This window comes from Brachyhypopomus gauderio, chromosome 1 (genome assembly GCF_052324685.1).
Source record: "Brachyhypopomus gauderio isolate BG-103 chromosome 1, BGAUD_0.2, whole genome shotgun sequence".
In the NCBI taxonomy this organism is placed as follows: Eukaryota; Metazoa; Chordata; class Actinopteri; order Gymnotiformes; family Hypopomidae; genus Brachyhypopomus; species Brachyhypopomus gauderio.
In genome coordinates this window covers 29,075,135-29,089,968 of record NC_135211.1, presented here as the reverse complement: position 1 = coordinate 29,089,968, position 14,834 = coordinate 29,075,135, and the positions used below count along the sequence as shown (strand labels likewise).

The 14,834-nt window shown below is 45.4% G+C and overlaps 1 protein-coding gene across 4 annotated transcripts in view; it reads left to right on the top strand.

Annotated features, from left to right (window-relative positions):
* chd5 (chromodomain helicase DNA binding protein 5) overlaps positions 1–14,834 on the top strand; it is a 37,417-nt gene that overhangs the window by 816 nt on the left and 21,767 nt on the right. For all 4 annotated transcript variants that reach the window (XM_077007719.1, XM_077007725.1, XM_077007731.1 and 1 more), the window contains exon 2: positions 4,838–4,989. In XM_077007719.1, coding sequence (XP_076863834.1) covers positions 4,838–4,989 — 152 coding nt within the window. The remainder of the gene's footprint in view (positions 1–4,837; positions 4,990–14,834) is intronic.

Below are 14,834 nucleotides of genomic sequence, written 5' to 3'. Positions count from 1 at the left end.
GGCAAGTAAAGTGGCAGAGGCAGGAGGGAGTTCCTATCCATCAGAGCCGCACGGTTGCTGCTACGCCTAGTTGAATGCGGGAAAAGGGCTTGCCCGCGCTACTGTAGGCTACACTAGTGTGAAGGGGGCGACAGGACGCAGTACGCACTGCTGCCCTGTCCAAATGATTACAGCGCGTGACCTGTGATGGTCTACTCCGTTTCCTTCCTCAGCTCGGACGCTCTTACCCCCAAATGTATAGCTGTAGACGCAGCTTGGTTTATCACGGCCGACTGCGATTGTCTGCAAGTCTAGCATACAATGCCCATGTTTCTGTACCTTCGCCGAATGGTTTTTTTGATGTGTAGTTATAATCAATTCAGTTGTATAAAAATTGTAGTAATAGACGCAATTGTCTTTGCATATAAATTGGATGTATGCACACCATTTTGTTTTTCCATCAGTTTGCGTTGATATTGTTGTGCACGTTCGTCAGACCTGATAACGCTGCATGAAAAGTCCATCTACAAAAAAAATCCATCTTCCTATTAGCACGTGCAACACTTTGCATGAGTTTATATACATACCATTTAAAGGGTTGGTGTATTATGTGGTGATTAATGCATTGTGTTTTACGTATAGAGTTAAAGAGCAGAGAGCTTGTTTGTTTGTTTATTTATTTATCTATCTACAATGTACTGTCGTGGTTAAAATACAAAAATAATGCTTCCAGTAGCCAAGTGTGATGAGAAAACACCACTGACTTCACCACCTCTACGCAAAGGGCTTTTTATTAACACACTTTTCCCTTGCAGTCTGTAAATGAAAGGACAGAAAGCGGACCACTACTCTGAATTCATAGACTTCCACTCATCTGAAACACTTACCAAGTCTTTCACATCTGTGGGCATGTGGGAGACTACATTTGGCATTATGTAGCCTATTAGATGTGTCCAAGGTCAGTGAGGAGCTGGGTTCTCCTTCATGGATCCATTATATAACGCTCCTATAATGCATTTTTTTTGTTTTCATCCTGAATGGATGGACGTCTCTGCAGCTCATAAACAAGAATCATCAATCTGGCAGTGAGATCAGTCCCACCTCCCTGGGGTGCAGGTGCCATGTTAGGCAGATGTGATGAAGTGGTTGTATAGCTGGGCCTCAGCCATGGCTGCCTGCTTTTTATACCATCATGGCACTTGGCTCAATCAAATCAATACATTCGTGGATTCTCACATTCAGCCAGTTCAGGGCTCTGCGTATTAATTGCGAGTTGGTCAAAAGAGACACCCTAAAATGACTGCTTGAGGTCTGACTGTCATTGTTATCGTCTCCTCCCAAAAACATATAGACAGGAAATATCCAGATACTATAGGAGAACATCGAATAAACATTTTACATCTGAAGAAAGGAAGTTTTAGGAGTCAGTGGCCAATCGCCCTGAGCAGCTGGACAGGAAGTGTCCAGAGTGTTCCATGTGCTCTGGCCAGCTAAGCGACTTCCCTGATTTCAAGAAATGCAGCCCAGACCCACTGAAGGTTATTCGGATTCGGAAGGCCAGACTGCCTTTTATCGCTTTCAGACGTACATGGCAGAATTCCAGGGGGAAAATTTATTTTATTTGAGCATTTTAGCATGCACCCTAGCCCACTGGCAGATTTAACATTTCACAAATAGCTGTAACACACTGGAAACCTTTCTATCTCTGTGCCTGTTTCCCAGAAGGATGGTAGTTTAGAGATAACCTGCGGGTGCTGGGAAGCTCCACATTCTTTAGTACAAACTGCTACTTTCTCTGTTTAAAAGGAGTGGATTTGAGATATTTAATTATGTGTTGCTAAATTCTTAACAAGCACGCAAGCTTAATAGCATCCCCCATGACGCAGCCAGTTACTGTCAGAGTAACTGTAGAGTTGCATTCTGGATTGTCCACAGAACTGACTACAAGCTTGACACACTGCAGAACTCATAACCAACACCCTCAACTGGAGCAATGAAAGTGGTCGCGGGCAAACGCCCCTAATATCTTAATATTTAAATACGATAAATAATGCACCCTGCAAAATGTAAGAGAGGAGGTCTGGGAGATGAATGCTGTCTGTAGGAAAGTACTCAATATGCCTGACGTTTCTGCTCATTGTGTGCACATTTTAATGAGGTACCTTTCTGTCGAGCACCCAGAAGGCATGATCAGGTATGAACGTTGCAATCGGTTGCCTTTGAAATCCGGTCAGCTGAGTCAACGTTCCCACTGCAGAGGGGATCCAGTGAGGATCCAGTAAGGGTCCAGTGATGGGCATGGAGCGTCATGCCACCCGTGGGAGTCCGGGCTTTCCCACGGCTGCGGTAAAGTGCAGAGGGCGTTCATCTCCGAAAAAGACACAGCAGGGCTGCTTAACTCGGCAAAGGTTCAGGACTTCCACTGTCTCACCTCACAGAGCTGTCCGGCTGTCTCTGCTGCCCTGACAGTGTCCACTTACCTTTCTGAGCCCAGCATTTTGCACTGGATGTGTGTGTGTGTGTGTGTGTGTGTGTGTGTGTGTGTCTGTCATGCTTCCACTTTCTGTTCACACTGTGCTGCATTCAAATTTGCCCTCGGGGACCAATAAACTGTATGTATCTATCTATCTATTTATCTGTCTGTTTGAATATTTGAAGGTGGGAGGCAGCGTGCACTGCTTGCTACTGTCTGTCCTTGTCTTGTGTCTCTCATTTCAGCAAGGTTTTCTTTTACATTGTTTTGTCCTGCTTTGAAATTGAAAGATTATCAGTAGGTTTTGCTGTGCCTGTGGAAGATGTCTCTGTGAGCGGCGGGGGCTATTTTTGGATACTGCACCATGAAAGCATACACCCAATCTGAGCTAGAGATTGGGCATGTGTGTGTAATGTTTGCATCACACAAGTGTGTGTCAAGCACACGGTGCCTCCGATGCAGTGTGCGATGTTTAATGAAATTAGAAGGGCAGCAAAGATTGTGCAGCTGCTGGAGTTTACGTTTGATGGCACAATTTGCCTAATTTGCATTTATAATTAGCAATTACACTCCGTAATTGCAAATTATAAATGACTATCTTAAATTGTAGGAATCTGTGGTTACTGGAGCTGGTAAAGTTTTGGTACAGCAGCCAAAGGGAGTGACTACAAAGCCCACAGTACATGTACAAATGGCGTGAACAGCCTGCGGTGAAGCCACTGAGCGACAGGAAGGTGTTTTTGCTCTCTGCTAGTTAACTAGGAGGTAATTTGGGCTAGGAGTGATGCTGTTACTGAGAATAGATTTTGCTTTGCATGATCATTTCAGGCCTGGACTAGTAGTTTGAGTGATGAGACTGCATCTTGGGCCTGTGTAGGACCTGTTAAGAGCAGTGGAAATTTCACATGGTTTATTGTAAGTAGCTCACCTGGAAGATGTTGCTTGTGTGTGTGTGTGTGTGTGTGTGTGTACCTCAGAGATGGCGGGCTGTGGTGGGGGATGGGTGTCATGGGTCATAAACGCCTCGGTCCGGACCCATAAAGTCTGGCTGATGAGGAGTAATGATGGAGGATGAAGTTGCTTCGCACTTTCGGGTCCTGGGAGGGGAGACGTTCCTTCTTCGCCGCGCCCCAAAAGTGTAACAGGGCTGCAGGTGCGCTAACGATGAGGGGCGAATCCACAGCTCAGCGTCTGCTCGTGTTAACAGAGCGGCCCATGGGGATCCCAACGCGCTTTCCCATAAACCCCCCGCAGGGCTCTGCTCTAATGGAGCAAGCTGTCACTCCAGCTCCACCGGACTAGCTGGATCCGTGCTGGGTCCGTGGCCAGGGTCGGCAGGCCCCGGGGGGGCCGTGTGCGGCGCGGCGGTTTACCACGCCTGGAGCTCCTGCTCTGTCTGCACGCACAGCGGGTCACCCGGGCAGCCCTGCCACGATACGCGATCTTCACGGTTTTAACTTGCGGGGGATTTCCAGAAAATTAGCAGTGCTGATATCGAATATTCCTTAAAAGGTGTCATTAACACCTTTTGAAACTGTGGCCGGACACAGACAGTGTGCTGGTACCTGCTAGCGTTCGTGCGCTGGTTCGTTTCAACCTCGCCGATGGCAGTGCCGGGGCCTCAGTACACTGTCCAGCAACCTCCCGGTTCTGCTGTACGTTCATATGCAAAGGCAAATTCATAAAATGATGACAACAGCAATGAAAAAATCCCCCCCTCCTCAGATAACTCTGGATTGCTGTAGGGGGTTGCTGAGTGGACCTGGAAGCCCAGAGCGTCTGCTCTAAGTGCCGCTCTGAGCCTTCTCAGGTAAATGGGGGTTAAATGGGTTTTAAGGATTGTGCAGTGCGTGAGACGGGGAAAGCCCTTCGTCTCGGGCGGCCCCCCGGGGTAGCTGACTGCAGGGCAGGGTCTTAGCTGGCCGCCTTCGACCCGCGAGCTGCATATTTCATGGGCTGAGCCACAGGCTGTGGGGGGAAGGGATTGTCAGCACGTCTCCACTGTTAGCGCGTCTGCTGCTCACGTCTCCTGCAGCCCATGACAGCCCGGCTGCGGTGGGTACTCCATCTGCGGTGATGTGTCATCACCACGCTGTTTTTGTTTACAGTGTGCAATTCGCAGTTCAGAGGGTGACGGGCGACCTCACCTCTCTCCCCCTTCTTTGTGCGTCGTCGTCTGCCGTCACCACCATCTCGGGGAAGCTCGTCTGGCCTCTGCTTCCTCCCCGGCACGCCACACACACACACACACACACACACACGCCATGACTCCAGAGTAAGATCAGAGGAAGTGTGGGTGGAGAGAGGAAGAATGCACAAAGAGAGGTGTGAAAGAGAGCTGACAACATGCTGCATGTGTGTGTGTGTGTTTATGTCTATATACAGATGAGGAAGAGGAAGGTGAGCGTGACGGCGTGCTTCTCTCGCCCCTTGAGCGATTCTTCTCCGACGATGACACGGTCAAACAGAAGAAGAAGAAACCTGGCAGGGTGAAGGAAGGGAAGATGGGCAGGGTGAAGAAGAGCAAGAAGAGGGAGGTGAGGTTAGCATGGGGTCCCGTCACCTGCGTGCTCCCGTCAGCAGCGTGGGACCGATGTCGCCGCAAAGATCACCGCGCAACCCTTCTCTGCTCTGTGGCTTTTGCCATCACCAATCCCATCCCACTGCCCCACCAATCCCACCAATCCCATCCCACCAATCCCACCCCACTGCCCCACCAATCCCACCAATCCCATCCCACCAATCCCACCCCACTGCCCCACCAATCCCACCCCACCAATCCCACCCCACTGCTCAGGTGTCCCTCTTCTCCCACTTTGGAATGGTGATTGTGGGTAACAGGGCCAGTTATGCACTCCTGGAATCCAGCCTGGTGTCAGTGTTCTTTGAGCTCATCTCCGGGCGAATGTGACAACCCTTAGAATGTGGGACACAACAGAGCCTTTTCTGACAACATTAAACATTTATCGTGTTTGTTTTGATATGTGGATTTGCCTTTAAAACACATGAAAAGTTGGCTAAATGGTTCCTGGGCCTAATGGGTGCGTCAGGATGGGCGGAGATGTGGCTAGGCTTTACAGATGTGTGCGGTATCTGTCAGCGGAGATGCGTGAACACCCTGACAGCTGAACTTTCCTTGCTCTTAGATCCTGACATGCTCTCAGCAGGATTAAACCGACGCTAAGCCATCCTTACATCCTTACATCACAGAGTGTCTGTCTGAACCAACACCGTAGCTCAGAGGGGCCGCTTTGTGAACTTGGGCTGATATTAAGTGTTGATATTAAGTCTATACAAAGTCTAGAAATTATATATCAGCAGGAAAATACGTGTAAAATCTGCTGAGGTCGATATGTGGTGTTTTGACAAGGTCGTGCTCAAATGGGCCGTTCTGTGTGTGTGGGGGGGACCTGCCCAGCTGGGGACTGTTCAGGGAGGTGTAGCCATGGTCATCGTCCTCTGGACCTGCCACGCACTGAGCTAATAGACTTACACACAGGAGCTGACTCTTAACCTCACACTCTCGTTTTCTCTCTCTCTCTCTCTCTCTCTCTCTCTCCCCTTGTCTCGCCTATACACCCTCACCTTTCTCTCTCCTCCAATCACTTGTCACGCATCCCTCTTTTGCCGTGTTTCTCCTTTGTTGGATTTCTTGCTATTTTTCTCTTGTAACCCCCCCCCCCCCCCACACACACACACACACCCCAGCCCTTCTAAGCATTCTGCAAACGTTCCTCAAATTGTCCCGTGAAATGTCCTGCTAAACACCAGGCAGGTCTGCTCTGGGCACACTGCACTCAACCCCAGGCCCTGTCCTCCAGCTGCCAGTCTCCCTCTGCATGTGGTGTCTGACTGGACGCGACTGGATGTCTCTGGCTGGATGCCCACCGGTTGGGTGGGTCGGGACCACGGCGGGACGGCAGGATGCAGGTGTCCTGAGGGTCTGACAGTAGCACTTTCTGATCGCAACGTTAGAAAAAGTGGGTTTTTTTTGTTTGTTTTTTTAGCACGTGAGTCATGCCGTATTTCAGATGCATTCGCACGACAGCATTTCAGCGGGGGGAGGGAGACGTGAGCTCGTCGGGCGCCATTGCTTCCTGTCAATCCTGCTTCTCGTGCTAAATGTAAATGGCTTTATATGCATTGAATATTAGCGGACTGACAGCAGCCTGGTTTTCTAGCGCTCCTGTTTTTGGCTGTGTGTGTGAACATTGCTCTCTTTCTTCCAGCCTCTCTCTTGCTCACACTGCCTCTATCTCATCTTGTCTCTCTCCCTCCTTCCTTTCTCTCACTTCTTCGGTGTCTCACTCTCTATTTAATTCTCTCTCTCACTCTCCCTCTCTCTTCCCTTCTCCCTCCCTATCTCTCTTCCTCTCTCCCCTTCACCCTCCCTCCCTATCTCTCTCTCTCTCTCCCTCTCTTTCTCTCTCCACGTGTGTAATTGAGGTTTGTCTAGACGGCCCTTTTAGAACAGCCACTGCCTCCACCGGCCTCAGCAAAACATGCTCGTTATGCAGACAGGCCTGATTGAGTGGCGCTATTTCATTGGCTGTTGCAGCAGTGAAAGAGAGAGAGAGAGAGAGAAAAAGACACCCCCCCCCCCCCCCCAACAGCACTGCACAGTTTGGTTACCATGGCAACACAGATGGCCCGCTGGCGAGGCTAGAATGTGCTGCGGCAACAGCGGCTTCCCCTGCACCTTCCAGTGAGGCGCGTGTGCATGGCAACCACGCACTGGTCCGGTCCACTGTCGGTGTGGCACGGGTGAAAGGCCTGCTGGCCTCCACAGTGGGCTTACCGGGCCTTACGTTCACTCTGCAGCAGCAGTTCTGGACAGACTTTGACATGTATAGGAACATTTGGGTCCAGTGATGGCCAGGTCTGCTCCTGGGGATCTGATCTTCTGCAGCCTTCATTTCCAACCCAGATCAAACACACCTGGTCCTGCTAATCCAGCTCAGTGATTTTTCAAACTTCTGGACCAGGTGGCTGGATGAACACCTCTTCAGCACCTCCAGGAGGAACAGGGTGTGTTTTAGGTCACATAGGGAGACAGGATGCACCATGGGCCATGGAGACAGCCGACTGTGGCATCAGCTGTGTGATGACTTTGTGAAAATGAGCCCTGGCATCCATCAGACCAGGGACACATGTGTTAGACACACATTTGAACAAACCCTCCAATGCCCACGCTGTCACACTGTTTAGATGCAGTTGGGTGAAAGACGTGCCGCTCATTTTTTTCTGTCTCTGAAGTTTGAATAACTTTTAAAATGTGATAATTTTAAAATAAAGCTATAATTTACTTTGAAATATCTTTTTCTTTGGGCTGCTATCTCGACATGCCTGATTTTATTACGTTCTGAGTTAATATTGAGAGAAAATGGGCAATATTGTCTAAATGGTGTAACCATAAAAATGCAGCACTAAGAATATAAGTTGTTGAAAAAATGTGTAATGACGTTCTAAACAGCCTCTGAAATACACTGGCATAATCATAAACAAGTATTTTTTAATATCAAATAATAACAGAGAAACATGGCAGTTCTGAAGATTTCCATTAACATGGGGAATCATGTCTGCCAAGTCAAACGTCTGGTATGTCTACTGGTGTAACCACCCTTTTTGGAGCCATTTTGAACATTTTGAGCCAGAAGATCATGTAACAGTATGTGATGTCAAACAGAAGGACCTCTGAAGACCCCAACTGCCACAAGTCAAGATTAGTAACACTCTGTAAAATTTGACAAAATAAAGCAGATTCAGGTCATGTATGGAGTCAAATTAGGGTCTTTAATGGTGACGAGAAAAAAATATATTGCAAATATAAGATTAGCATTTTGCATTTTACGTTACTATTTTATTTCTGCAATGCTTTCCCTCTTTTGCATTTCTTTCTTTTGTTTGCGCGTCACACTGCTTTTCTTTGCGTTTCACATTTTATGTTGCTGCTTTTTTGCAATACTTTCTCACTTTTGTGTTTCTTTCTTTTGTTTGCGCGTCATGCTGCTTTTCTTTGAGTCTCGCATTTTACGCTCACAATTTTTTTTCGCGCTTCTTTCTTTTCTTTGCTCCGGTTTTACCCTCTGTGTGGGGCGGGGAAAGAGGCGTGGCCAAGAGTGAAAGGCGTGCTGTGAACGTTCCGCATCATCAGTTGGAGCCACCATCACACAGCGGCAATTCGATTTACTGGTATCATGGCAGACGGTCGCCCAGCTGGACCACAGGTATATACACTTTATAGATTGATGGTAATAATTGAATTTTATAGATAATAATAGACTTTTATATTATCTAATTTGGTAGCTAGATTTGTTTTCACTTACTAAATTGTGCAGTGTGATCAGGACTGTGAGAAGAGTAGGCAATCTAGCTAACATGGAAAACATGGATAACAGTTCCACTATAGCCTATAGCCAAATGGTTCCTGCCCATATGATTATTATTATTATCACTATTAAGATCTACCATCCAGATGGGATTGATTATTACCATCAGTCTATAAAGTGTATAAACCTGTGATCCAGCTGGGCGACCGTTTGACACCAGTAAACTGAATTGCTGCGCTGTGTGACGGTGGCTCCAACTGATGACCGAAAGTTCACGGCATGCCTTTCGCTTTTGGCCACGCCTCTTTCCCCGCCCCCACACAGAGGGTAAAACCAGAGCAAAAAATCGACAGACCCTCCAGAAATTCACGATGCTGCGATTTGCAACTTCAACGCAAATTCAAGCAAACCCCGCAAATTCAGGGCGGTGTTGCAACTTCAGCCAATCACCGCAACTTTCCTGCAAATTTGACCAATCACTGATGTTGTCTTGATGTGACGTCGACAAACTCCCGCCTTACTTCCGTATATACGTTCAAGAGGAGCAGACTGAAAGCTTTTTGCGACGAAAATAACGGCAAAAGATCGGGAAAAGCAGTATCCTGGTACACTGCATGAAAGCGGGAATAAACTGGTTTTTTTTTTGTTTTCAGTGTTTTATTGTTTCACAACGATGAGTTCATACATGTATTTCCAACAAGTTTAACATTTCTAGTACCAGCCCATCCACTCCAAGTGATTTTTCATAGTCTTTTAAGAGACGGAAAGTCCATTTCTGACACCGAGCTGTTGCACTTCGAGGGATCATTTCAAGAAAGTGAGAGGGATCATTGTGCATTCTCTGTCCCAACACCTGTGTTTCAGAGGGCGGGGCATACAAAATCTTGAGAGGGATCATTCCTGCCCAAACTATTTCATACCACATAGAGCACATATGTCAAAGTCAAGGCCCGCGGGCCGGATCTGGTTTTTGATTATCTATGGCCCCCTGGATGATATTTAATTACTATTAGAACCGGCCCGCAGGCCACAGCTGCCCGATGGTATTTTGCACACACAAACTTTTGCACTACATTCCCCACAATGCAATGGTAGCCCGTGAAGTCACTGCAGCGCACACAAGCGGCGAGGGTCTGCGCGGCGAAAATGACGTAATCGTAGTGGCTCAGCCCGTGCGCGAGGGCGTTGCACGCTGTTGATTCACGAGGTCGTGCACCTCTCAAATTTTGTAACTGCGCGCACCAGTTAAACTTAATTAAGTTAAATATTCCTACATATAGTCGAAATGTAGGGCTGGGTATCGATTCAAATTCCAAGAATCGATCCGATTCCGATTCTGAAGATTAAGAATCGATTTATTTCGATTTAATCCGATTCGATCCAATTCGGGGTTTAGTGTTATTAAAAATGTATTTGAGCTGTTTCCTGACTATGTACAGAAGCAACATGTTAAAACTAGTATTATATCGATATTAATCAGCAAATATTTACTGGTAGTTGGTAGTTACTGATGGCTGGAAGACTGGTGAAAAGGGTAATCATAAATCTACCTTCAAGAAAGGTAATCCAGGACAATAAACAGAGGACATCTTTGAGGTGTCTATATCTGCAACAGTGGACTCCTACTGGGACACTAACCAGTGCATTATTATTATGATTGAAATAATTAAGAATTCACCCAAAAGCTGTTGCTACCAAATGCATTTTTATTTTAAAAGTGCTCACACTTAATAAACTGAAAAGTGTTTTTTTACTCATTTTCTTCTCTCCCAACGTTATTCTTTTAGAGCTTCAAAAACATGTATTATGCAAATTAGGTGATGACGTTATTTAGCGACTTCTAGCGACTTTTAGGACAACCAATAGCGACTTTCCTTACTGAGGAGTTGGCAACAGTGTCCGTGGGTGCGGGTGCGTCTTGTGATAATCCGTCTCACCTGTGGCTCTCATCACGTGGGGTTGATGTGGTTTGTCTATTAATGATGGGATTTTCGGCTCTATTTTGAGATGCGGCTCTAATGGCTCTTCTTACTGTGGAGAGCCGGCTCTTTCGGCTCCCAAACGGCTCCCCATATATATTTTTATATTATTAATTAATTAATAGCTTAAACCTAATTTTATAACATTTTGTTTCATTATTGACATTGTTAAGTAAAAATGCTGCATAACAATGCTTTATAAATAAAAGTTTTATTATAACCAATTCTTAAATTATCACAAAATAGAACGCAATACAGCTTGGCCAATTGCCTGCCGTTTCCACAAAAAAAGTGGAGACTTTTTGTTTTCAGTGTTTTCCTGCCACATTATTAACTGAAAGCTGCGTGTGATTGGTCAGATATGTGGAGCACACGCTTGACATGCGGGCAGTGGAGAAGTTCTTTGCAGTGTTGTCCGAAACGATATGGGTGGTAGTATAAAGAAACACCCCTAAAAAACAGGGAAAAACAGGATTTTACCTGACGAAAATTAATGTTGCATTGTGCTCCAGGTTTGAAAAGTGCTAAAGTAGGCTAAAGTACTTGAAAATGTAACTGTATTTTGTTTCACAACAAATAGATGTCTGACTGAATCGATGTGATAAAAAAGCGAATTATTTCGAATAATTTCGAGTATATGTATAAATATTTAAGTTTAAGGTGCTGGGAAATATTGAAAATGGCAAGTGACGTACCACTGCTTGAATTCCACCTTGTAAAGGTGTATGAACCCGGCATACATAACTTTGTTCATTGCGCTGAAGAGGTGCACGACCTCGCTTCGCACGGGGGTCCTCACGCAGGGGCGGAGCCACCGCGATTGCGTCATTTTCGGCGCACGGACCCTCGCGCTGGTCGCGACGCGACAAGTATGCTCTACCATTGGCAGAAACAGAGCAATACGCGCAAGGAGAGGGAGAGACAGCGAGGCACCGAAGGACAAATAAAAACGATGTTGGAAAAAAACTGTGGCACTGTGGCACTTGCAGAGCACAAGCGCAATACTGAAGGAAAAAGCGGCTCCCAAATAGGATCCTAAAACGGCTCCCATTGTGGAGCCGGTTCCAATCGTTCACTTCAAAGAGCCGGCTCTTAGAGCCGGATCGTTCGCGAACGACACATCACTATCACACTCTAGGGCGTACTCACACTAGGCTCTGTGATCCGGGCCCGGGCACGGTTGCCTGCCGAAGCACGGTTCGTTTGGCTAGTGTGAGCGCTCCAACCGTGCCTGGGCCCGGATCAGTTAACCGTGCTCGGGCCCGCTTTGAAGAGGTGGGCCAGGGCACGATTCATGTGGACTCGGGCACGGTTCGCTTCTAGTGTGAGCGCTATCCGTGCCCGGGCCCGCTTGGTGCCTCGTCTGATTGGTTCATTTCGCTGGAACTCAAACATGACATCAGTGATGCGACGCTCACGTTAAACAGTCATAGCGGCAAAGCGATTAGCAGACAATCGTTGTGTTAAATTATCGATAAATCTGTGCTTGCACCGTGTTTCTGCACTCCCAAAACGACTCCAAAAATACAATAAAAAGAGAATCGTGAACTCTATAGTGTTGTGCGAGCGCGCTTTTTTCCAAATAAAGCGGCGTTGTGATGACGTAAGCGTGCTCGGGCCGGGTTGCTGAAGCGAGTGTGAGTGCAGGCCAGCGGGGGAGTGGGGAGGGGGGATAACCGGGCCCCAGCACGGAACGAGCAAACCGTGCCTAGTGTGAGTACGCAGATTGCCGATTTGACTATCGTCGTTACCGCCATGTTGTTTTACCGAGCACGCCTGCATCTTTTTTATTCACATTATTTAATGGTTGTTTATTTTCAAAATGCCCAATCTTAACGTCTTCACGTTCTCTCATGTTTCGTCCTAGAATTACAAGATGCTCGTATTTGTTAACATAATACAGGAGAACAGTTCAGTCAGACAGATATCTGTTGTGAAACGAAGTCGTTACAATCTCAAGCATTTTCAAGTACTTTAGCCTAAATTCCAGCACTTTTCAAATCTTTATTACTTTATTCATTTGTACAGGACATGTTTTCTTTGAAGGAAATTTGTTTTTATCCGTTTGCTTGTTGAAAAATGTTTTCACTTTAAATTACTGACTTATTCATTTAAGCATTAAATAATATACACTGTGTTAGGTCTTGCTTCAATAGGCTATGTGCAATCATTTCAATATGTTTTAATAAACATTGAACCAGTCCGGCCCTCGGCTTGTAGCAAATTTGGTTTTTTGGCCCTCGGTGTATTTAACTTTGACATCCCTGACATAGAGTAAGAGAAATCAAATCATTGCTTGAAGTGTTAAAACCAGGGGTTTTATAAGAAGCATAATACCCATAAATAAATAAATCAGGGTTGCCAACTCTCACGCACTGAGCGTGAGACACACGCATTTGACCGTCTTCACACGTTCACACGCCACACTTCCGATATCTCACGCCGAAAAAAAAATCTAGTTTATTTATCTCTGATCCATATCTATGAGTTACTACTTCGCTCTGGCGCAAACCACTGGCAATCGATCTCAATATAATACTTAATTTGTGTCCATTTTACAGGCCGCCCGGTAACAACCGCTAACCCCCCCCCCCCCCCCCCCTCCCATTAAGGTTCGCCACCCCCTCCAGGTTCAAATCTCACTCCAAGCGATCTTGAAAAGTTGGCAACCCTGAATAAATAGGTAAATAGATAATTAAAATGGACTACTAAATAGAGGAAACCATACAACATTTACTCCCTATTGCAATGTACTCACAAAAAAGCAAAAACACACCGCAACTTCCATCACAATTTTTTTGAAAAACACCCGCAACATCAAATATTTTAGCCCGCAACAATCACAAAAAAGGCCCGCGAAATCCTGGTGGGACTGAATAGAGAGAAGCGCAAAATAAAATTATGAAAGTAAAATGCGAGACGCAAAGAAAAGCAGTGTAACGCACAGACAAAAGATAGAAACGCAAAAGGGAGAAAGTATTGCAAAAAAAAGCAGCAACATAAAATGTGAAACGCAAAGAAAAGCAGTGTGATGCGTAAAGAAAAGAAAGAAACGCAAAAGAGGGAAAGTATTGCAGAAGCAAAATAGGAACGTAAAATGCAAAATGCTAATCTTATATTTGCGATATTTTATTATTTTTTTTTTCTCATCACCATCAACTAATTTGACTCCATAGTTTGGTTTCAATTTGAAATGTCCTGTGGAGTAACCGGGTTACACCATTGCACCATTTCCTTTATGAGACAAATGTTATCAATTTATGGACAATATTTCTACTTTTGTAGTTTATTATTATTATTATTATTATTATTATTATTAATAATAATAATACAATTATTTAAATTATTGTTGTTATTATTAAAATTATAATATACCATAATATGCAGCTTGAAATGTAGTTTAAAAAGAATTATAAAATCTTTAAATGAAACTTAGTTTTTAATTTCACATTTCTATAGGATAGTGCACATAAACAAGAAGTATGTAGGTGGAAACCTGTGTATGAAAAAAACAAACTCTCTCCTCTTCTAATAGATGCCTCTTACAAGTAAAGAAAAAGTGGCTCGCCACAGAGCGGGTGTTAATGTGGATCCTGCTGCAAGGGCAAATTATCTTGTTAAAATAAAGCAAAGATACACTACATACACACTCACATACACTTGCTAGTGTTTCATGAGAAAGTAAAATCAGTGATGTAGGTCTCCTAAAAGGGTAGTTTTATTGAGAGGTTTGAAGTCAGAATGGAAGGCAAATTAAGGCTCTGGACATTAAACTAACAGTTTTAGTCATCTTCTGTACTTTAGCTATCAAAGAGAAAGAGACAGGGAAAGATCACAAACATCCAGCCACAGATCTGCCCAGGGAAACACAGGTGCAGGTGAGGGAAGAGTAGAAGCAGTATCAGAGGCAGTACAGAGAGAAGAGAAGAAGAAAAGGGTGCTTGCTGAAGTTTTGAACCTTACTCCTCTATCACTGAAATCAACAGATGAGCAGCTTTTAATGACCCTCCAGAGCCCATAGTGTATGTTGCTGATCATGACTATGTGCAGCCAAGTTTAAAGAGACCACAGGCA